Source organism: Musca autumnalis, unplaced genomic scaffold, assembly GCF_047663935.1.
Source record: "Musca autumnalis isolate F117 unplaced genomic scaffold, ASM4766393v1 scaffold_1, whole genome shotgun sequence".
Lineage (NCBI taxonomy): Eukaryota > Metazoa > Arthropoda > Insecta > Diptera > Muscidae > Musca > Musca autumnalis.
This window is the reverse complement of record NW_027411644.1, coordinates 232,119,924-232,144,820: the sequence shown is the minus strand read 5'-3', so window position 1 is coordinate 232,144,820 and position 24,897 is coordinate 232,119,924. Positions and strand designations below refer to the sequence as shown.

At 38.3% G+C, this 24,897-nt stretch overlaps 1 protein-coding gene across 4 annotated transcripts in view; it reads left to right on the top strand.

The window, feature by feature from the left end:
• Positions 1 to 24,897, top strand: part of LOC141389204 (uncharacterized) — a 642,359-nt gene that overhangs the window by 484,999 nt on the left and 132,463 nt on the right. For all 4 annotated transcript variants that reach the window (XM_073960367.1, XM_073960370.1, XM_073960368.1 and 1 more), the window contains one exon: positions 19,894 to 20,018. In XM_073960367.1, coding sequence (XP_073816468.1) covers positions 19,894 to 20,018 — 125 coding nt within the window. The remainder of the gene's footprint in view (positions 1 to 19,893; positions 20,019 to 24,897) is intronic.

The window sequence follows — 24,897 nt, the reverse complement described above, 5'->3', positions numbered from 1 at the left end:
TGAGAATAGGTCGACCAAATGGAAATGCCGGTTTGCCAAGTCACGTCAATATGTCAGACGAACTACGACAGTCTCCTCTTCACGGTGCAAAATGTGACAAATTCAAAACGATCCGAACAATGACCTTCAACTGCACTTTTGCCAAACATTTTTAAATTTTGTGTGAGTAAAACTTGAAGGATTGAAACTTAGTTTACGTTTGGACAAAATATTAAAGTTTGTAAACGGAAAGGATTAACGCGACTTCAAATTATCTGAATTGTCTTGATTTCGTCCAAACCTACATGGGATGCAAAACCATTATTTTCGTTGCATACACACTTGTTAACCTAAAGGCTGAGGATACTAAAATTAAAACTGATTATAACAAAGACAACCACTTTTTTAGGTATATCATTTTGACATTTATTTGCTTTTCCGTTTTCTACTTGTTATTTCGTTAGCATTCTACGTTTTGCTAATAACCACCCTACTGTATATTGACTATTTTATACAACCGATTTTTTCCAACCGAATTAGAAAGGTTGGATCTGCAGAGAATATTCAACAACTCTTTGCAACAGATGCCTTTTAACTTGAAATATCCTTGTATTGAAACCCAAATTATTTCATTGATAGCATTATTCTGCAAAATGTCATGTGAAGATACACACATGATAGGCAATAGCGTAAAATGCAACTTGACATGGTGTCGTATGAGTGCCATTTATTATTTCACCATACAAAATGCAATTAATCATACGCCTTATGAACAATCCCCATAACTAAGTTTAGATTATCGACAATGATTAACGGGTGTTAACTAAACTAGGGGAAACATATTACACAGTTTGATTGTTACACAATGTTCTCACATCCTATAAACACCCCTATAACTTATGCGAATATTTTCTGCTACATGATAAGGATGTAAGTCCCTATCTCCCTCCCTTATATTTAAACCAGAAAAAGAAAACATTTTGAAAAAAAGCAAAAACTTGAAATGACTAACCCAATGACAGCTACTACCAAAAGTGTAAAAAGAATACCATGCAGCATCCAATTTAATTCACATTTCCTTCCCCAAGTTTTCTGGTATGGTGGCTTTCTTCATACTTCCATACCAGTTTTTTACCTGTAAAAGTTATGACAGGCTTATTAAAAATTGCTGATGACTCTGTTTGATTTTTTGCCGTTTTTTTCACATCTCTTTTTTATCATCATCATCTTTTGTAACTGCATATGTAAAGTGTATGTATGTTAAGTTTTCTCTGTCTACTATGCCGTGAGATTATGTTGCTCGAAGCCATCCCCTCCAGTACGACTTGTGAAACAACCACTTCAGGCATTACAAAATGTCAGCATTTTGAAGCTCATTGCTGTGATGAGGTGCTATGTTTTTTCCCTTTTTTCAACGAAAAGATTAACTTAATGAGAATTTCATATATTTAGGAAAAATGCAGTGTCTGCATGAACTTCAACTATAATTAGTTTAAAGTAAGTCTTTGAAGCATAGTCATTGAGTGTGAATACATTGATGTATGTCAAGAGAAAGGGTACATATACACATAAATTAAATTCTAGAAATATATTTAAAAGTTAAAGAAGATTAACGTTTGCAGGAAAAAACATGCATTGAGTTAAATATATAAATATGAACACTCCGCTTGCCTCAACATAATTTCATAGTTAAAAATTTTCCTCACGCTGGATATATAAAAGACAACGTTGTGTCCTTTGACTTGACTTTTGAACTTATATATTCTCCGTTATGGTTTGTTCTTCAGACTCTAAGACTTACATATACAGTATATGATGTTACACTCTTAAACTATTTTATGTGGTTGTCATGTTTCCATAACTGTCATTTTTTATATGATCATACATAAGTCCTTTAAGTTGACAGTTAAACATTGTTTTTTTTAAACCATTTATTATATTTAATATACAAATTTAAAAAACAAAGTTCCGTTGACGAATGACCGTGGAAAATACACATAACATACAAATTATGATGTTGATGACGTTAGTGAAAGGGGACAGAAAATAGTATTATTTTTCATTCATTAGTGAGGTCGTGTTAGTGAGAGGGAGTGAGAGAGAGTGTGTGTCGGTGGCGAAGTGAAAAAAATAACGTACAAATGGTCATTTGTTTGACGAGGCCATATTCAAATCTGTGAAACTTGATGGATGACATAGTTTTGTCAGACAGTCTATGGTCACTGTAATTGTGACAGCTTTCAACATATTGAAATTGGGATAGCTTAACGCAATAACTCTGATATTTGGCCATCGTAACCAAAACGTTTGGTTTTGATTTTGATCTACTTCGTAAGCAGGTTAATCTACTTTTATAATCGGGTTCTTTCCTTGGAATACGTCCAAACGAAGGAGAGATATCCGCCATGTGACTAAAATACCGCAAATCAGAAATTGTAATAGCTGAGCTCTTTTTCTTTATCTCAAGTATATAGCCAATTTTTCTAAAGCAAATGTGACCAACTTAATGCTCAGAAGGTCTTCTTCCAAAGCCGGGAAAATCGTCATTGCAATTAATAGCGTAAAAATTAAACAAGTAAGAACGGCGTTGTTATACACTTCACCACGAGTTGTATTGAAGTAAAATGGAACAATTAGTTTCCTTTTTTTATGAAGAAGCCTAAATACCAAATTTCAGCAGGTTCGGTAAAACAATGTGGATAACCTTCAAGATACCGAAATTCGGCAGGTACCGTCCCAAGGGGGCTAGAACAAAACGTCGATCTGTACCTACAAATTTCTGGCGGAAAATTTTTAGACCAAAGAAGACTAAATACCAAACGTGCGATATTTCGGTAAAACCTTCATATAGGAACAGATAATTTTCTTCTGGAATATTTTATAACCTCATGGTAGACTAACAAATATCAAATTTCAGTCTATATTAAAACGTGGACTGATATTGCCCATTTGCAATACCAAACATCCTAGGAGTAATAGAAACTTCTGCATCAAAGTACAAAGATATATCTTAAAAATTGCGAGCTGTATATTGATTTCAACATACGGACGGACAGACGGACAAGTTTATATCGACTTAGAATTTTACCCTGATCAAGAATATATATACTTTGGAGGGTCTACGATGAATATTTCGATGTGTTACAAACGGAGTGACAAATTTAATTATACCCTCCATATTACAGTGGAGGGTATAAAAAGGGGTGTACATCTGAGCTTATTACTATCTATATCAGTCTTTTCTTTTGTAATGTCCCTATTAGATGGGGAAATATAGCCTAAGAATAAAACTTTGATTATTTCCTCACAGAACTATTACGACTTCTGGATATTATCTGGCCATCACCAAAATTAATAGGATTCTTTCTCTTTGAGATAGGCTGCGATAGATGGACGGACAGAGAACAACGTAGCCAGATCGACTCAAAGTGGGTCTACGCCCGATGTGTTATAAACGTTGAAGCCAAAACCAAATACCCACCGCACGTAGTGGTGAAGGGTATAAAATGTACAAATTACATTTGTCCTAAACGACCTAAAAATAGATTTCCACTCTGCGCTATTTGTTGTTTAACTTTTGCAATATGCAAATATCATGATTTGTAATCTCGTCTTCCACTTCTTTAATTCATCGGAGCCTTGGCTTTCCTGTTCTGCAGTTATAGAATATAGAATACGCAAAGAGGTCTTCTGGTGCCTGTAGATAACCTGAAAAGGTATTCTATTGGTTATATAAGACCCAAGAGGCTTTGTATCGGCTATAGAAGACCTAAAGGAGTTTCTGTTGCCATTAGACAGCTTCAATAGGTCTTATGTCGGCTATAGAATACTCCAAGATGACTTTTATCAGCCACAGCACAACTTCTGTTGCCAATGGACAACCTCAGAAGATCTTATTTTGGCTACAGAAGACCTCCAACGGCCTTCTGTTGCCAACAGACGACCTCAAGAGGTTTTCTGTTGCCAATATACAACCTCAAGAGGTCTTGTGTTGTCAATATTTGACATAAAGTGGTCTTCTTTTGACTACAGAAAACCTCAACAGACATTTTTATAGGTTATAGAAGACCTAAAGAGGTCTTCTGTTGCCAACAGATGACCTTAAGAGGTCTTCTGTTGCCAACAGATGACCTTAAGAAGTCTTCTATTGGCTACAGAAGATCCCAAGAGTCCTTTTAACAGCTATAGAAGAACTCTAGACGTCTTAGACGCTCTCAAAAGGTCTTCTGTTGGTTATGGAAAACCTCAAGGGTACATTTATCGATTAGAGAGGACCATAAGATGCCCTCTGTTGCCACTAGATAACATAATGAGCTCTTCCATTGGCTATTGAAGAAACCAAGAGACTTTTTATCGGGTGCAGGAGACCTAAAGAGGTCCTCTATAGAAGGCCCCGAGAGGACTTTTATCGGCTATAGAGTACCTACAACTTTGGTAAGCGTCGATCTTCATCTTGTATGTATGTTTCAGGATTTGCCGCAATGTAAATGTTTGGTCAGTGGCAGATCAATTGGTCCACATAAAGAGGTCTTCTATTGACTACAGAAAACCTCAACAGACATTTTTTATAGGATATATAAGACCTAAAGGGGTCGCCTGTTGCCAACAGATGACTTCAAGACGTCTTCTATTGGCTACATCTATAGAAGACCTCTAGAGGTCTTAGACGACATCAAAAGGTGTTCTGTTGGCTATGGAAAACCTCAAGAGTACATTAATCGATTAGAGAAGACCTTAAGATATCTTCTTAGATAACCTAATTGGGTCTTTTATTGGCTATAGAAGACAACAAGAGACCTTTTTGTTGGCAAAAGGAGGCCTAAAAAGGTCTTTGATTTTTATACCCTCAGCATTTATGCTAACGAGGGTATATACACTTTCATACGGGCAAAATGTGCCTCATCGAAATAATGGTTTTAGACCCCAAGTATGTTTGGACGAAATGTGTTTCAGACAATTTGGAGTTGATTTAGCCATGTCCGTCCGTCTGTCTGTCTGGCCGGCTGGTGCGCACGATAACTCTCGAATGGATCAACCGATTCGGTTTTCGTAATATTTTGCCCAAACTTAGTTTAAGTTCGAAGATGGGTTATATCGGTCCACTCCTTCCGGTACCAACCTCCCCCACAAATGTTCGGAAAATTTGTGCGCTCGATAACTCTTGAAGGGAGTAACCAATTTAGCCCATTTTTTGTGCATCGTTAAATTTCTACCAGACTTGAATGAGGTTCCAATATGGACTCAATCGGTGCACTCCTTCGGGTACCTCCTACACAACATTTTGGAAAAGTTCAGTTTAGGACCTGCTCTCGAATCGCTTTGATTTTTGTTGTAACAACTTGTATTCACTGTCCGCCATACGACGGTACAAGTTTCATCAGGGGCAAGTCCATACTTCCTGAGCAAATAGCCCGAAAGGTGCAAAAAACCCCTATGACAACGTGTGTGGTGGTTGGAGCGCAAGATAAATCTCGAACGGATCTGCCAATTCGGTCCAAAATTTGGCCTTCGTTATATTTTGTACAAACATAGTTTAAGTTCGAAGATAAACCATATCGGTCCACTCCTTCAGGTACCTCCCCCACAAAAGTTCAAAAATGTTCGGAAAAATTGTGCGCAAGATAACTCTTGAGGGGAGTGACCGATGTAATCCATACTCTGCACATCCTATTATATCTACCAGACATAGATCAGGTTCATCAGGTTATTTGTCTACTACTTCTGGTACCTCCCACACAAAACTTCGGATAAGTTCACTTTAAGACCTGCTCTCGAAACACTTTGATTTTTGTTAAAGCGATTTGCATTCGCTACATCCATTACGACGGTAAAAGTTATTTCAGGGGCAAGTCCATATTTCTTGGGAAAACAGCCCGAAAGGTTAAAAAACCCTATGCCACGATAACTCTCGACCTGTTCGACCGATTTGGTCAAACATTTGGTTCTCGTAATATTTTGTAAAAATTTAGATTAACTTCTACCTCCTCCACAAAAGTTCAACATTTGTGTCTAAGTGCAGTTATTTCCTAATCCACATTTTTGTCGGCAAGTTCAAATGTTCAAAAAGGGCCACAAAATTCTGAAGAGACCCTAAATACATTCGATCTGCCCGTAGATGAAAGTTTCACTTCACATTGGCTGAGGGTATATCTCTGTCGGCAAAGCCGACTGACACTTTTTTACTTCTTTTTCATGATTTCGCGCAGGATAAATATTTGTAATATTGGCCGATTATTTCACTAACTAAGGAGTAGACTAATCCCGCGATAATTTGAGCACACAGTGTTATCTTCATTTCTGTTTCTGGTATCCAAGTATGGATTTTCTACCTTTTTCATAGAGTGGGCAATACTTTACCATTGTGCTGATATGTCATTGGAGCAAGGAGTGCTTTCATTAAGCAATTGGCCAAGTTGAATGGAATATGCTATGGCTATATGTTGTGATTGCAGCCCTCATATATCCTACTTCCGTGCTGTGTCTATTTGTACTTTATTTGCTACTTTTAATCGGGAACTTGCCTTTGTTGCAACAAGGTATTAATCCGAGTCGATGTTTGCTCCTCGTATCGATCGTACACCAATCACGCTCTTACTTTATTCATAAGGGCAGACAGTCACTTGCTCCTATGAATGTCGGGATGCTAAAATCTGATGCTGCTATCTATCATGTTTCTTACGCTGCGATATCATATTGGGGTCTAAATTTCCCCACTGGTGGTTCTCCTTTCCAATTTTGACATTAACATCGCCTGTCACACTTTGATTGTCATGTGGAGGACGTCCTTCTGTTCTGTAGGGATATGGGCTCAGATGAAATTGATGTTGAAGAGCTTAGTCTTGATCCGAATTGTAGCAAGTGGATCAAAATCTAACGGGGAGAAGCTAGAGACCATATCTTTTAAACTCTGGCTAATTAACTCGAAACCCGTGTTTCATATCATGGTAGCTATAGTACAGTGCGTCGCCTTTAGATGTTGTTGTTGTTGTGTTTAGCAATCCATCGTGTTTCCTGGATGACATATCGGTTTTGTACTTTGCATGTATATACATCTGCTGGAGCTTAAACTGCACCTTCTCCATAAAGAGTCCGAATAGTGCAGTTAGTCCTTAAAAATATTGCGGGGTCGTAAACTTTGGTCAGGTTAGTTTGTGCATATTATGGTATTTGTAAAGAGGTTGAACAAACCCGACGCCCTATCGTTCTTATGGGTACATGTTAGCTCTCCACCTTTAAGGGGTGTTGAATTCAGTTCCCCTGGCGATACCATTGGGAGGTCAGTGGACACTTGAGATGAAAGATGGAACATATTAGTCGCGGACTTTGTCATGTTAAAGCCGGTCAGGACCTTTCCTTGGTACCTTTCATCACCTACGTCATAGAAAATATATTATATTCCATAATTCCCGAACCATTCACTGTAACCGCAAAACGAAGTATAACAAATAGATATTGTCTAGCGCTCTCTCAGACCGTGGCGCTGTGAAAAATGTTGCAGCTTTATGTTAATACGACAGTTGGTACGAGGACAAGGTTATATGGAAATACAAACAGACAGACACTCGAACAATCCCATTTCCCCCTAACAACTAAAATTACGGAAAGTAAATCTTGTTTTCCAAGTCCTTTTCTCCAACCACCATTGAAGGATGTTAAAGAGAAAGAAAAACAAAAAGAAACACACAAATCCGCATACATATAGGTAGGTATATGTACATTTATGTGTAAAGCTTCAAACCCCAAACATTTACTTTAGAATAAAAGAATATTGAAACCGACATCCATATGTACGAGCATGTGGGCCAATTGTGCTGCCACAAAGCTGGACGGAATGCGCACTCAATACGACAAATAAATGTAAAACCCATCGTGTTTAGGCAAGAGACAATTGACGTTGTTTTTTTCTCTCTTTTTTCTGTTCTCAACCATCACCACCAGTGTAAGCCAGAAGATAGGCAGGCAGCAGCTGCAATATAAACTTTTGTGGCATGTTAAGACATGGCCTTGAAGCGATATCCAACAGCAACAAAAACAAAATGGGTCGTTAAAAACATTTAAAATGGTAAACACTATAATTTATAATGTTTTAACTTTTCCACAATGTATGTGGATGTGTGCAATGTTATGTGTGTGAGTGTATGTATGTGTTTGCGTATCTGTGCAAAATATTTTCCAACAAAAAAACTTAATAGTTTTGTTATCCTTGGCCTAATGCACGTTCTGGTATGCTGCTACTACCGCCTGGTATTCGTATTGCTGTAAACTTCTCCAAGCAGCAGCCTTCTGGGGTCTCTCTTGTAAATTCACTAAGGCACGAAGTGGTGCGGAAACAACAAAATTCCAACAACAGCAACTTCCTCAAATTGAAGTATGTTTCCTGCCTCACAATTTATGTTTAATAGTCTGGCCTATGAATAGAGGAGCTTTATAGCAAAATTAATGGTGAATGTTAAGAATGATGGAGGAGCGAATGAATGAATGAATTCTCTCATATTTATTTTGATGTTGGTTTGGTTGGAAACTTTGTGCCCTCATTTTGTTAAAAGAACCGGTTATTTATTGTATGTAATCACTTGGGTATCTTATATATGTATAATTCCAATAACATCACTAATACAGAAGAAAGTATTGAATCTCAGAACTTCTGTGTGTAAGGCTGGAATTCTCTATACAGCACAACGATATCATAACTTTAAGCTTTCTTATACTAGGTTGAAGTAGATAGGGAATGTAGGGTACCAAACATCGGTCTTGACTGGCTTTAACATGCCAAAGCAATTGACTTATCTTGTTTCCACGTTCATCTCAGATGGACTCTGACCTCCCCGTGGAGACCTACTTTGAAAATACCCGTTAAAGTTAGTAGATAATATTTGTATGCATCAGCTAGTTAGGACCAACGTGTAAGGAACGTGTAACCGATGATTGGATGTGAGCTTTCTATGTATCGTCCAAAAGAATGGATATAAGATTGTGCGCTAAATTATGGGGTCATACGTCTGCTCCTTATTATCCCAGAGAAGGTGCCCAGAATGTTGTGTCAATGATATCCTGAGGTCAATGAAATATTTGGGTCATACCAGTAAGGATCTAGAACTGTCAAATTCACTTTTGACCAGATATTTATATTGCTGCAAATGTTGGAAAATACCCAAGAGATACAGATCGACACTTACCATATTTTTTTAGATTATGAGAAATCTTTCGTCAGTCATATACGTTCAAAAGTATTCCATGCTACGTATGAATCTGGTATTCCGTGCAAAGCCCATTCGGCTTTGTAAGATCATATGAACTGAAACCAGATACTCCCTTAAAATAGAAAAGAACCACTCCGAATAGAATAGCAGAAGGCCTTCCGATAGAAGACCACAGGGTCTTATTTTAGATGACCTTACGGTATTATTATAGCGCAACTAAGGTCTTCTTATTCTTCGTATAAACGATCAAAAGGTCTTCTATACAAAATCTTATAGTCTTTTATACGAAGACCTTTTGAGGCCTTTATATAGAAGACCAAATGTTGTCCTATAGAAAACCACAAGGTCTTCGTATAGAAGACAGCAAGGTCTTGGTATAGGTGAACACAAGGTTTTCCCATAGAAGACCACATGGTCTTCGTATAGAAGACCACAAGGTTTTCCCATAGAAGACCACATGGTCTTCGTATAGAAGACCACATGGTCTTCGTATAGAAGACCACATGGTCTTCGTATAGAAGACCACATGGTCTTCGTATAGAAGACCACATGGTCTTCGTATAGAAGACCACTTGGTCTTCGTATAGAAGACCGCATGGTCTTCGTATAGAAGACCGCATGGTCTTCGTATAGAAACCACATGGTCTTCCTATAGAAGACCACATGGTCTTCCTAAAGAAGACCGCATGGTCTTCGTATAGAAGACCGCATGGTCTTCGTATAGAAGACCGCATGGTCTTCGTATAGAAGACCGCATGGTCTTCGTATAGAAGACCGCATGGTCTTCGTATAGAAGACCGCATGGTCTTCGTTTGGAAAACCACAAGGTCTTCGTTTGGAAGACCACAAAGTCTTCGTTTGAAAGACCACAAGGTCTTCGTTTGGAAGATTACAAGTTCTTCCTTTAGAAAAGCACAAGGTCTTCGTTTGGAAGATCACAAGGTCTTCGTATAGAAGACCACAAGGACTTCGTATAGAAGACCACAAGGTCTTCGTATAGAAGACCACAAGGTCTTCGTATAGAAGACCACAAGGTCTTCGTATAGAAGACCACAAGGTCTTCGTATAGAAGACCACAAGGTCTTCGTATAGAAGACCACAAGGTCTTCGTATAGAAGACCACAAGGTCTTCGTATAGAAGACCACAAGGTCTTCGCATAGAAGACCACAAGGTCTTCTTATAGAAGACCACAAGGTCTTCGTATAGAAGACCACAGGGCCTTTATATAGAATCCACATGTTCTTCGTATAGAAGACCACATGTTCTGCGTATAGAAGACCACATGTTCTTCGTATAGAAGACCACATGGTCTTCGTATAGAAGACCACATGGTCTTCGTATAGAAGACCACATGGTCTTCGTGTAGAAGACCACATGGTCTTCGTATAGAAGACCACATGGTCTTCGTATAGAAGACCGCATGGTCTTCGTATAGAAGACCGCATGGTCTTCGTATAGAAGACCACAATGTCTTCGTATAGAAGACCACAAGGTCTTCGTTTGGAAGACCACAAGGTCTTCGTTTGGAAGACCACAAGGTCTTCGTATAGAATACCACAAAGTCTTCGTTTGGAAGACCACAAAGTCTTCATTTTGAAGATTACAAGGTCTTCGTTTGGAAGACCACAATGTTTTCGTTTGGAAGACCACAAGGTTTTCGTTTAGAAGACCACAAGGTCTTCGTTTAGAAGACCACGAGGTCTTCGTTTGGAAGACCACAAGGTCTTCGTTTGGAAGACCACAAGGTCTTCGCATAGAAGACCACAAGGTCTTCGTATAGAAGACCACAAGGTCTTCGTATAGAAGACCACAAGGTCTTCGTATAGAAGACCACAAGGCTTTTATATAGAATCCACATGTTCTTCGTATAGAAGACCACATGGTCTTCGTATAGAAGACCACATGGTCTTCGTATAGAAGACCACATGGTCTTCGTATAGAAGACCACAAGGCCTTTATATAGAATCAACATGTTCTTCGTATAGAAGACCACATGGTCTTCGTATAGAAGACCACATGGTCTTCGTGTAGAAGACCACATGGTCTTCGTATAGAAGACCACATGGTCTTCGTATAGAAGACCGCATGGTCTTCGTATAGAAGACCACAATGTCTTCGTATAGAAGACCACAATGTCTTCGTATAGAAGACCACAAGGTCTTCGTTTGGAAGACCACAAAGTCTTCGTTTGGAAGACCACAAGGTCTTCATTTGGAAGATTACAAGGTCTTCGTTTGGAAGACCACAAGGTTTTCGTTTAGAAGACCACAAGGTCTTCGTTTAGAAGACCACGAGGTCTTCGTTTGGAAGACCACAAAGTCTTCGTTTGGAAGACCACAAGGTCTTCATTTGGAAGATTACAAGGTCTTCGTTTGGAAGACCACAAGGTTTTCGTTTAGAAGACCACGAGGTCTTCGTATAGAAGACCACAATGTCTTCGTATAGAAGACCACAAGGTCTTCGTTTGGAAGACCACAAGGTCTTCGTTTGGAAGACCACAAGGTCTTCGTATAGAATACCACAAAGTCTTCGTTTGGAAGACCACAAAGTCTTCATTTTGAAGATTACAAGGTCTTCGTTTGGAAGACCACAATGTTTTCGTTTGGAAGACCACAAGGTTTTCGTTTAGAAGACCACAAGGTCTTCGTTTAGAAGACCACGAGGTCTTCGTTTGAAAGACCACAAGGTCTTCGTTTGGAAGACCACAAGGTCTTCGCATAGAAGACCACAAGGTCTTCGTATAGAAGACCACAAGGTCTTCGCATAGAAGACCACAAGGTCTTCGTATAGAAGACCACAAGGTCTTCGTATAGAAGACCACAAGGCCTTTATATAGAATCCACATGTTCTTCGTATAGAAGACCACATGGTCTTCGTGTAGAAGACCACATGGTCTTCGTATAGAAGACCACATGGTCTTCGTATAGAAGACCGCATGGTCTTCGTATAGAAGACCACAATGTCTTCGTATAGAAGACCACAATGTCTTCGTATAGAAGACCACAAGGTCTTCGTTTGGAAGACCACAAAGTCTTCGTTTGGAAGACCACAAGGTCTTCATTTGGAAGATTACAAGGTCTTCGTTTGGAAGACCACAAGGTTTTCGTTTAGAAGACCACAAGGTCTTCGTTTAGAAGACCACGAGGTCTTCGTTTGGAAGATCACAAGGTCTTCTTACAGGAGACCACAAGGCCTTTATATAAAAGAAGAAAGGTCTTCCTATAGAAGAGCACAAGGTCTTCGTTTGGATGATCACAAGGTCTTCGTATAGAAGACCACAAGGTCTTCGTATAGAAGATGACTATGTCTTCGTATAAAAGACCACTAGGTCTTCGTTTGGAAGACCACAAGGTCTTCGTATAGAAGACCACAAGGTCTTCGTTTAGAAGACCACGAGGTCTTCGTTTGGAAGACCACAAGGTCTTCGTTTGGAAGATCACAAGGTTTTCGTTTGGAAGATCACAAAGTCTTCTTACAGGAGACCACAAGGCCTTTATATAGAAGAAGAAAGGTCTTCCTACAGAAGAGCACAAGGTCTTCGTTTGGATGATCACAAGGTCTTCGTATAGAAGACCACAAGGTCTTCGTATAGAAGACCACAAGGTCTTCGTATAGAAGACCACAAGGTCTTCGTATAGAAGACCACAAGGTCTTCGTATAGAAGACCACAAGGTCTTCGTTTGGAAGATCACAAGGTCTTCGTATAGAAGACCACAAGGACTTCGTATAGAAGACCACAAGGTCTTCGTATAGAAGACCACAAGGTCTTCGTATAGAAGACCACAAGGTCTTCGTATAGAAGACCACAAGGTCTTCGTATAGAAGACCACAAGGTCTTCGTATAGAAGACCACAAGGTCTTCGTTTGGAAGATCACAAGGCCTTCGTATAGAAGACCACAAGGTCTTCGTATAGAAGACCACAAGGTCTTCGTATAGAAGACCACAAGGTCTTCGTATAGAAGACCACAAGGTCTTCGTATAGAAGACCACAAGGTCTTCGTATAGAAGACCACAAGGTCTTCGTATAGAGGACCACAAGGTCTTCGTATATAAGACCACAAGGTCTTCGCATAGAAGACCACAAGGTCTTCGTATAGAAGACCACAAGGTCTTCGTATTGAAGACCACAAGGTCTTCGTATTGAAGACCACAAGGTCTTCGTATAGAAGACCATAAGGTCTTCGTATAGAAGACCATAAGGTCTTCGTATAGAAGACCATAAGGTCTTCGCATAGAAGACCATAAGGTCTTCGCATAGAAGACCACAAGGTCTTCGTATAGAAGACCACAAGGTCTTCGTATAAAAGACCACAAGGTCTTCGTATAAAAGACCACAAGGTCTTCGTATAAAAGACCACAAGGTCTTCGTATAGAAGACCACAAGGTCTTCGTATAGAAGACCACAAGGCCTTCGTATAGAAGACCACAAGGTCTTCGTATAGAAGACCACAAGGTCTTCGTATAGAAGACCACAAGGTCTTCGTATAGAAGACCACAAGGTCTTCGTATAGAAGACCACAAGGTCTTCGTATAGAAGACCACAAGGTCTTCGTATAGAAGACCACAAGGTCTTCGTATAGAAGACCACAAGGTCTTCGTATAGAAGACCACAAGGTCTTCGTATAGAAGACCACAAGGTCTTCGTATAGAAGACCACTAGGTCTTCGTATAGAAGACCACTAGGTCTTCGTACAGAACACCACTAGTTCTTCGTATAGAAGACCACTAGGTCTTCGTATAGAAGACCACTAGGTCTTCGAATCGAAGACCACTGGGTCTTTCTATAGAAGACCACTAGGTCTTCCTATAGTAGACATCTAGATCTTCCTATATATGACCACTAGGTCTTCCTATAAAATACCACTAGGTCTTCCTACAGAAAACCAGTAGGTCTTTGTATAGAAGACCGCTTAGTCTGCGTATAAAGGAACACTAGGTATTTGTATAGAAGAGCACTAGGTCATCGTATAGGTGATCCCCTTCTTATAGAAAACCATAAGGTCTTCATATAAAAGAGCAGAGAGTCTTGTAATAGAGTACATTAATGTCTTCTTCTTTCTCTTAATCTTTAGACAATTCTGTGTACTTTTTCATTTTCTTTATCACTTTTGCCTCGAATAATTTCGAACACTAACAAAATGCTACACTTTGATGCTACTTTATCTTCATAGTAACGACTAACAATATAATTTGTGCAAAGATTTGACTTCCGGCAATACTTGTTGTTGTTGTTGATGTTTTGCAACTACGTTTACTATCTCCGTAATTCTGCAGAACGAATATTTAATTATTTTGAAGCATATAATATACCGGGAGTATAATAAGGACATGACTTATTATTATGTTATGGAGTACAGCATAAAAACGAAGAGAAAAACTACACTCCCCGAGCTTTGGAGGGAGAAACCCTTAGCCTAGCATTTTAGTTGTTGCCCTCATTGACATGCCGACTTTTCGTTTAATCTTGATATTTTTCATAATACCTCCTTCTAGTGAAGTGCTCGCATCAACACACAGTAACGCTGTTGATGGAGTATGGGGTTGTTGTTTGCTTGCTGCAACGTTACTGTATTTCATACACTCACACACACATAAAATACACATGTTTATGTGACACTCTTGACTCGGTACATTGTCTTTTTCATAATTTTTGCATGAAAGCAAAAACTGAAAGGCAGAAACATAAAACGAGAGTACATTGAAGTCAGGAAATGTATAAAAAAAGAGGAAGAAAAGAAAAGTTAGCATCATAGATCGTCATTTCCTGAGCATAAAGTATAAAACTGTCACGCATATAAATTTCAAGGAACAGAACATGAAAAAGCAATGTTCCACAAGTATCAAACTCCTTCAATAAGAATTATATACGAGGTGAAGTTTCTTGCAGTCGGTTACTGGCAGATGATAACTAGTGAAGGCAAAATCTTGAGGAAAGTTTAAAATTTTAATATACAGTTGATGGAGTATAGAACAGTACCTCCCGATTTTCGGTATTTTTAAGATTCGTATAGAAGACATTAAGGAATTCTTATAAAAGAACACAATGTCTTATTTTGGATTATTTAAGGCTTTACCAGTTCATTATTAAAAGTTTACAATGTCTTCTTATAGAAGTTCACAATGTCTTATTTTAGAAGTCCATAAGGTCTTCGTATAAAGACCACAAGGTCTTCATATAGAAGACCACAAGATCTTTGCGTGAAAGGCCACAAAGTCTTCGTCCAGACGACAGAACTACTAGGCCTTCATGTAGAAAATTAAAAGTAGGTCTTCATGTGGAACACCAAGAGGTCTTCGCCACAAAGACCTAATGATCATCTTAAAGAAGGCCAAAACCTCTTCCAAAAGATATTCGTGTAGGAGACCGGTCTTCGTGTAGACGACCACAAGGTCTTAGTGTAGAAACTAACAAGATCTAAGTGTAGAAAACCACAAGGTACTCCTCTAGAAGACCATAAGGTCTTCATGTAGAAGACGAATAGGCCTTAGTGCATGGATGACCAAGAAGAGAACAGCCCATAATGTGAATGTTTTCAAACTATTGGCAACTTATGACTGTGTCTTAGTGTGCTTTTATGCACGCACGCTACAAAACAAAAACAAATCAAAACATTATCTCTCTTTCGTACGCTCTTACTATACATTCGGGTCGTATGTGTGTAAATTGCTGAAAAACTTCGGCACCACCGTGCCAAAGGAGAACACATTTGGCTTAGTGTAGAGGACCACTAGGTCCTCATCTAGAAAACCAATAATAGGTCTTCATGTAGAAGACCAATAGTTGTTCAAGATCTTCTTATAGAAGACCACAATGACTTCGACTAGAAGACCATAGGGTCTTCGTATATAAGACCACAGGGTCTTCGTATATAAGACCACAGGGTCTTCGTATAGAAGACCACAGGGTCTTCGTATAGAAGACCACAGGGTCTTCGTATAGAAGACCACAGGGTCTTCGTATAGAAGACCACAGGGTTTTCGTATAGAAAACCACAGGTTCTTCGTATAGAAGACCACAGGTTCTTCGTATAGAAGACAACAGGGTCTTCGTATAGAAGACCACAGGATCTTCGTATAGCAGACCACAGGGTCTTCTTATAGCAGATCACAGGGTCTTCGTATAGAAGACCATAGGATATTCGTAGAGAAGACCATAGGGTCTTCGTAGAGAAGACCACAGTGTTTTCGTATCGAAGACCCCAAGGTCTTCCTGTAGAATACCCCAATGTCTTCGTATAGAAGACCACAAGCTCTTTGCATAGAAGAGCCCAGTTTTTTATTTTTGGCCAATGGGTGGATCCACTGTGCATTGTCTTTGTGTAGAAGGCCACAGGGTCTTTGTAAAGAAGACCACAGGGTCTTTTTAGGGAAGACTACAGGGTCTTCGTATAGAACACCATAGGGTCTTCGTATAGAAGACCATAGGGTCTTCGTATAGAAGACCATAGGGTCTTCGTATATAAGACCACAGGGTCTTCGTATAGAAGACCACAGGGTCTTCGTATAGAAGACCACAGGGTCTTCGTATAGAAAACCACAGGTCCTTCGTATAGAAGACCACAGGGTCTTCGTATAGCAGACCACAGGGTCTTCTTATAGCAGATCACAGGGTCTTCGTATAGAAGACCATATGGTCTTCGTAGAGAAGACCATAGGGTCTTCGTAGAGAAGACCACAGTGTTTTCGTATCGAAGACCCCAAGGTCTTCCTGTAGAATACCCCAATGTCTTCGTATAGAAGACCACAAGCTCTTTGCATAGAAGAGCCCAGTTTTTTATTTTTGGCCAATGGGTGGATCCACTGTGCATTGTCTTTGTGTAGAAGACCACAGGGTCTTTGTAAAGAAGACCACAGGGTCTTTGTAGGGAAGACTACAGGGTCTTCGTATAGAACACCATAGGGTCTTCGTATAGAAGACCACAGGGTCTTCGTATAGAAGACCATAGGGTCTCGTATATAAGACCACAGGGTCTTCGTATAGAAGACCACAGGGTCTTCGTATAGAAGACCACAGGGTCTTCGTATAGAAGACCACAGGGTCTTCGTATAGAAGACCACAGGGTCTTCGTATAGAAGACCACAGGGTCTTCGTATAGAAGACCACAGGGTCTTCGTATAGAAGACCACAGGTTCTTCGTATAGAAGACCACAGGTTCTTCGTATAGAAGACCACAGGTTCTTCGTATAGAAGACAACAGGGTCTTCGTATAGAAGACCACAGGGTCTTCTTATAGCAGATCACAGGGTCTTCGTATAGAAGATCATAGGGTCTTCGTAGAGAAGACCATAGGGTCTTCTTAGAGAAGACCACAGTGTTTTCGTATCGAAGACCATAGGGTCTTCGTAGAGAAGACCCCAAGGTCTTCCTGTAGAATACCCCAATGTCTTCTTATAGAAGACCACAAGCTCTTTGCATAGAAGAGCCCAATGTCTTCGTGTAGAAGACCGCATTGTCTTTGTGTAGAAGACCACAGGGTCTTTGTAGGGAAGACCACAAGGTCTTCGTATAGAAGACCACAAGGTCTTCGTTGGGAAGACCACAAGTCTTCGTAAAGAAAACTACAATATCTTCGAATAGAAGCCCAGAAGCGCTTCATATTTAAGATCACAGGGTCTTCTTATAGAAGATAACAAGATAATCTAATAGACGGTTAATGAATTTGGCATTTAGTCTTCGTTCGTCGACTCAGGTGCACGTTTTTATATAGCCCCCCATAGAACAGTACCCCCCGATTTTCGTTATTTTCAAGGTTTTAGTCTTTTATATCACCGAATCAGACATTTTTCGGTATAGCTGCATATCTTCATATACACGTATATCAAGAGAATAGCTTCTCACAATGTTCGGTATTTTGGAGGAATTTAGGATTCGACGGAAGTATTTAACATTTCAACATTGCACATACTTCATTCGCAAAGTTCAGCACTTTTGTAATCTGCTGTAATCAAGTTTAAGGCCACTTCTCGGAACGTGTTGACTACAACATTATAATTTCTTTTGCTAGTGAAAGCCAATAAGTCCGGACATATGGTACTTCTCTTCCAATAAATTTTCTAGTTGTCTTTGTGTATTTTTTTACAACGCTATATTTTTATTTTCCCTCTATAATGGCCTGAGTGTTCCAAAGTCGCAATATAACAACAAAGAAGTGTGTTTTTGCGTAGAATTATATCAGTGCATTTTATGCCCACTTTTTATGATACCTACCCACAAATGTATAAAATTGTATGATTTTGATTCACTTCTCTTAAAAAGAAGGTCATTAGTTTTGAGGGGATTCAATTGACTTTTCATTATTTGGGGCTCGCTCAATCTCTAAATAATCGGTCATGGCATCAAGCTATGTAAAAGCTTTAAACGTACAGATTTATATTTAAATTCCCCGGATAATTGTCTACTGCCACATATATTATTTTTTGGTGACAGTTTAGTTCAAGGTTGCGTTTTTTTTTTACGAAAACTGCGAGTTTCTTCTACCACCTCTCGTTAATAACAAAACATTTGCATACCAATTTCCCACAACTTTGTGCCACAATCAGAATCGTACATATTTTTTAAATGTTTTCCATTGTCCTTGCAATAACAATATTGGTCATTGTTAAATCCCAAACGCTGATTTAGCACAAAAATGTAAATCCTATAGAAAAATACAAATGGTACAAATTCATTCATTTACTTTTTTTGTCAACGCTCCTAGCAGTGGCGTAAAGAGATTAATTTGAGGAATAACTTGCTTCGCAAGTGCTTGTGAGTTTCCAGAAAAGCTACGTTCATTACGCCACTGAACGACTATACGAACAGAAAATACTCGACCAATACAATACCTCATTTTGTAGCAATCGAAATGCAATTTAATTTCTGCCGTATTGTAGATTTTGCTTTACATTTTTATCTGACTATTGCAACAACAACAACAAAATATGTATATATTCCCAAATGACAGCAGCCCCTATTGTCGATGTCATCATTGTCGACATAAAATTGTTTGTAATTCAGAAGCAATTGTTTCAAAAAAATATATTTTTTCTCAACTTTATTTTTGCTGATTGTAAGGCTTTGTAGGTGGGTAGGCATCAGTAGTTGAGACAGGAGGAGACAAAAGGAATGTTTTTAACATGGGAATTGAAAATTGAAGTTTGTAACATGTACAATTTTTTAACAAATTGATTTTTTTTTTTACTTTTCAAACCCCGAGACACAATTTGCGAAAGAGTGACAATAGGAATTAAGCAATAATATTTATAGCATTGGAATTCAAATGTTATTCCTAACTTTTTTCCTTAGAATTGTCGTATTACATGGTGCCTCCGTGGTGTAATGACTGGCATGTCTCACTTGCATGCTGAATTATGGATTCGCCTGCCAGTGTAGTCAGGTCTAACATTTCCAAAAAACCTTTTCAGCATTTAACACGACTCCCCACAAGTGGTGCCGTAAGACACGCCGTTCGCAATAAAATGAGATCGCACACAATTTAGTAAAGTTTCTTCAGGGATATTTTTTTTCACGATATTATATTAAAAAATTCGACTGAAGCAAAACTTCCCTTCTCAAATCTATTGCTTTTAAGACATTTATTAAAATGTATTTCATTACACCCCATTGTTTGCTGAAAATAAATCTCTTATATGTCAGCAAATGTTTTGTTTTACAAATGATAATCTCTTTTCAATTCATTTTTTTCTACATTTTCTTCTTTCTATCTTTACAGTAAAAATGCAACAAATTTGGAAAAATTTCAATTGAGAATAACCAAACATGAATTGTATTCGGAAAATGATACATTGGTCGATGCTTTACTGAAGGATATGATCAAATTGCCCATAAAGCATGTTGGTAAGTTGTATGAACATCATGTTTATCCATATGTAAATATGTTGAGTTGTGTTGATAATTTTACATACCCAGATGATTTTTGTGTGTCAACAAATTGTCTTTAATATTGATAAAATTCAATTAAACGCCTAAATAATGAAATACAAACACAATAACATAGAACAACAAACATACACTAGAGAGAGAGACACGAGCACAAATTTTAATCCGATTTTTTATACCCTACACCACTATGTGGTAAGGGGTATTATGTGTTAGTGCATTTGTATGTAACATACAAAAGGAAGCGAGATAGACCCATAGTTCCTTCTAGGGATATACTTAGAATCACTTTCTGAGTCGATTTATGCATGTCCGTCCGTCCGTCCGTCCGTTCGCAACGTACAGGTCGCATTTGTTGACCGATTTCGCTGAAAATTGGGGAATACCATTTTTTTAGCCGTCGGAAGATCAAGTTCGAAGATGGGCTATATCGGTCCAAGTTTTGGTATAGCCCCCATATATATTTTCGGCCGATTTCACGTATTTTCTGTAACACACACGCTATATATGTCCGATTTCGATGAAATTTGGAATGTGTGACTGAATTTGGTCTAAAAATAAATGTGCCAAATTATATCGAAATCGGTTTAGATTTGGATATAGCTCCCATATATATGTTCGCCCGATTTCTCGTATGTGATGTACCAATCACGCTATATACGTCCGATTTTAATGAAATTTGGAATGTTTGACTGAATTTGGTATAGAAATAAGTGTGCCAAATTATATCGAAATCGGTTCAGATTTGGACATAGCTCCCATATATATTTTCGGCCGATTTCACGTATTTTCTGTACCAAACACGCTATATATTTCCGATTTCGATGAAATTTGGAATGTGTGACTGAATTCAGTCTAGAAATAAATGTGCCAAATTATATCGAAATCGGTTCAGATTTGGATATAGCACCCATATATATTTTCGGCCGATTTCGCGTATTTGCTGCTCCAAACACGCTATATAAGTCGGATTTCAATGATATTTGGAATGTGTGACTGAATTCGGTCTGGAAATAAATGTGCCAAATTATATCAAAATCGGTTTAGATCTGGATATAGCTCCGATTTATATTTTACATATTCACAGTGGTGTAGGGTATCATATAGTCGGCCCCGCCCGACTTTGGTCCTTTCCTTACTGGTTTTTTAATTGGAATTGACACTGGAGTTTTATTTACTTCATTTCATTGAATTCAATCATTTGGTATACATGGCCATCATTTTAGAAACAATAAGAAATACTATTAAAAGTTTTTGGTTTTGTAAGTCCATATTTACATTAGGCAATTTTCCTTGCGGCAATTGTCAGTTTGTCGGTAAGAGAGGTTGTTGAGAGGCAAAAGGTCACCATATGACTCACCTCTCTCTCCATTAAACTGACAATTGCCGCAAGGAAAATAGCTTAATATAAATATGGACTAAAGAAGAACTAGGAACGGTCTTAAAATTATCTGCAGTTCAAAAAAAAAAAAAAAAATTAAAAATAATTTTTAAAAAATTAAGTCTCAGTGTCTTATTTAGAAATGCACCTAAAACTAGAAAATAGTTTGTCGCTTAGCCTCAATAAATATATTCTTTCTCATGATGGAATCTCTCAAATAAAACGCTTGACATTTAATTTTGCCACCATTTATAATTTAAATGCAAGCGTTTTATTTGAGAGATTCCATCATGAGAAAGAATATATTTATTGAGGCTAAGCGACAAATTATTTTCTAGTTTAAAGTGCATTTCTAAATAAAACACTGAAACTTAATTTTTTTTAAATTATTTTTTATTTTTAACTTTTTAGTAAATACAAAATTATAATCAATTTAGGACAATAATTTAGATAAAAACTTTAAAATACATGAAATCGTGTAGTACCACCGTTATATAAAGGCTATACTAAAACCTGGACTTATGTCCATAATTTTTGGTGGGGAAGTTTCTGTACCGTTGGGAACTTCAAATGCCAATTCTTAAAACACTTGCAATCGGGTGGTACCACTATATGGGGGCTATACCGAAAATTGGACCTATGTCCATAATTTTTTGTGGGGAAGTTTCTGTACCATTGGAAACTCCAAATGCCAAGTTACAGCCAATTCGGCCTAAAAATGAAGATAAAATCCTTAAAACACTTGAAATCGGACCGTACCGCTATATGGGGGCTATACCAAAACCTGGACATATGCCCACAATTTTTTCTGGGTGGGGGGTCATGGGGTTTCAGTACCATTGGGAACTCCAAATGCCGAATTACAGCCCATTCGGGTTAAAAATGAAGATAAAATCCTTAAAACATTTGAAATCAGGTGGCACCGCTATATGGGGCTATATCAAAACCTGTACCTATGTCCGTTATTTTTAGTGAGGAAATTTCTGTACCAATGGGTGGTCCCATTGCCAAGTTACAGTCGATTCGGCCTAAAAATGAAGATACAATCCTCATAATACTTGAAATCGGGTGGTACCGCTACAAGGGGGCTATACCAAAACCTTGACCTATGTTCACAATTTTTGGTTGGAAAATGTCTGTATCATTGGAAATCCCAAATGCCAAATGAAACCTTATTCGGGCAAAAATTAAGATAAAATCCTCAAAATACCTGAAATCGGGTGGTACCGCTATATGGGGGCTGTAGGAAAAAATGGGTCCATATACATGAATTGTCAACCAAATCTGAAAAGTGTGCAAAGTTTCAGTTCGATTGGTCAACTGCAACTGCGTTAAAAATGAGTTACTAGATTTGAACTAAATCGGGTGGTACCGCTATATGGGGCTATAGAAAAAATGGACCCATATTGGATTTGGTTTCATATTCATGTATTGTCATCCAAATCTGAAAAGTGTGCAAAGTTTCAGTACAATTGGTAAACTGCAACTGTGTCAAAATTGAGTTACCAGATTTTAAATACAATTTAAATAAAACACCGTTAAAACACTATCAAAATGGACCAAAATTTGTTTTTGATTTCATATTCATGTATTGTCATCCAAATCTCAAAAGTGTGCGTAGTTTTAATTCGATTGGTCAATTGCAACTGTGTTAAAAATGAAAAATTTGAACTATCGTGCGTACCATTTTAGTGACATTTTTCAAATTTTGGGGGGAAATACTGGAGGTTGTGGACCGGTATTGCCCATCTTCGAACTGATACTAAGTTTGGACAAAATAGGTCGAAGGCAAAATTTCCGACCAAATCGGTGGCATAGGGATTTTTAGAACTTTCGGACTATTTTCTCAGGAAGTATTTAGTTGCCCCATTGAAAAGGGAGTCAGTGAATGGGTGGATCGAATTGGCGGATCCGTTCGAGAGTTATCTTGCGCCCCAACCACTACCCGCGGTGTCATAGAAGTTTTTTGTAACTTTCAGGCCATTTGTTCAGGACGTATGGAATTGCCCCTGATTAAACTTGTACCGTCGTATGGGGGGCAGTGAATGCATGTTGTTACACAAAAAATCGAACCGACTTAAGAACAGGTCATAAGCTGAACCTTTCCGAAATTTTGTGTGTGAGGTACCGGTACCTCAAGTAGAGGACATATTGGAATCTCATCTAAGTCTGGTCGAAATATCACGAAGTGCAAAGTATGGACCAAATCGGTTACTCCCTTCAGAGATTATAGTGTGCACAAATTTACCCAATATTTTCGAACTTTTGCGGTAGAGGTACCAGAAAGAGTAAGCCGATATAACCCAACTTCAAACCTAAACTAAGTTTGGACAAAATATTGTGGAACCCAAATTTTGATCCGTTCAAGAGTTATCGTACGCTCCAGCCAGACGGACAGACGGACATGGCTAAATCGACTCAAAATTATCTGAAACGAATTTCGTCCAAACATAGTTGGGATCTAAAATATATACCCTCGTTAGCATAAATACTGAGGGTATAAATAAATGAATGTTTTTCTATTTTTAGAACAGTTGAGGTGGGAATTTGTTTAAATTTCAACACACTTCATATTTTTATTTTAAATTATTTTGCTTCCTACGGGATTTCATCATGAGAACTTCTGATTTGTAGTCGTACACACAAGGCAACCCGAACGAACATTAAAGGTTGATTAAACGCTAACATGTGCACCACCGACAGTTCTTTGTTTTTTTTTAACAAAAAATACCCGGCCAAACTATCTGTAATTGTACATATGAGGTTCCCAGCTTTTGGAATTTTTTAGAGTCACTTTAAGCACATTTATAACTCAAAAAAAAAAAACTTTAAAGCCGCACGACACAACCAAAATTACATAAGCTTTTGTTTCTCACAAATTTTATGTATCATTTTATATCATATATAAATTCATTCCATATATCATATCAATTGAAAGTGGTTTAAGGGGACCTTTTTATACCCTCCACCATAGGATGGGGGTATATTAAGTTTGTCACTACGTTTGTAACTACTCGAAATAATCATTGTAGACCCACAAAGTATATATATTTTTGATCAGCGTGCAATTCTACATCGATAAAGCCATGTCCGTCCGTCTGTCCGTCTGTGGAAATCACTCTAGCGTCCGAACGGATTGACGTAGGTTGATGAAATTTTGGGAAAATATGTTATATTTACGTAGGATTTTGGTATTGAAAGCGGGCTATGTAGGTCCACGCTTTCGTATAGCCCCCATACAAAATGACGCGTGACGCGTCTTCGTTTTAAGGAATTTTTAAGATATTTGGCCCATTTTACCACCGAATTGGTTGTAATTTGGTACTTTGTGTCTCCAGAAGCCAAAAAATATTCCTTCCAAATTTGGGTTATATAGGTCCACGTTTTGGTATAGCCCCCATATAAGGCCCCATATAAAGTACTCGTCATTTTAATATATTTTGAATGTATTAGACC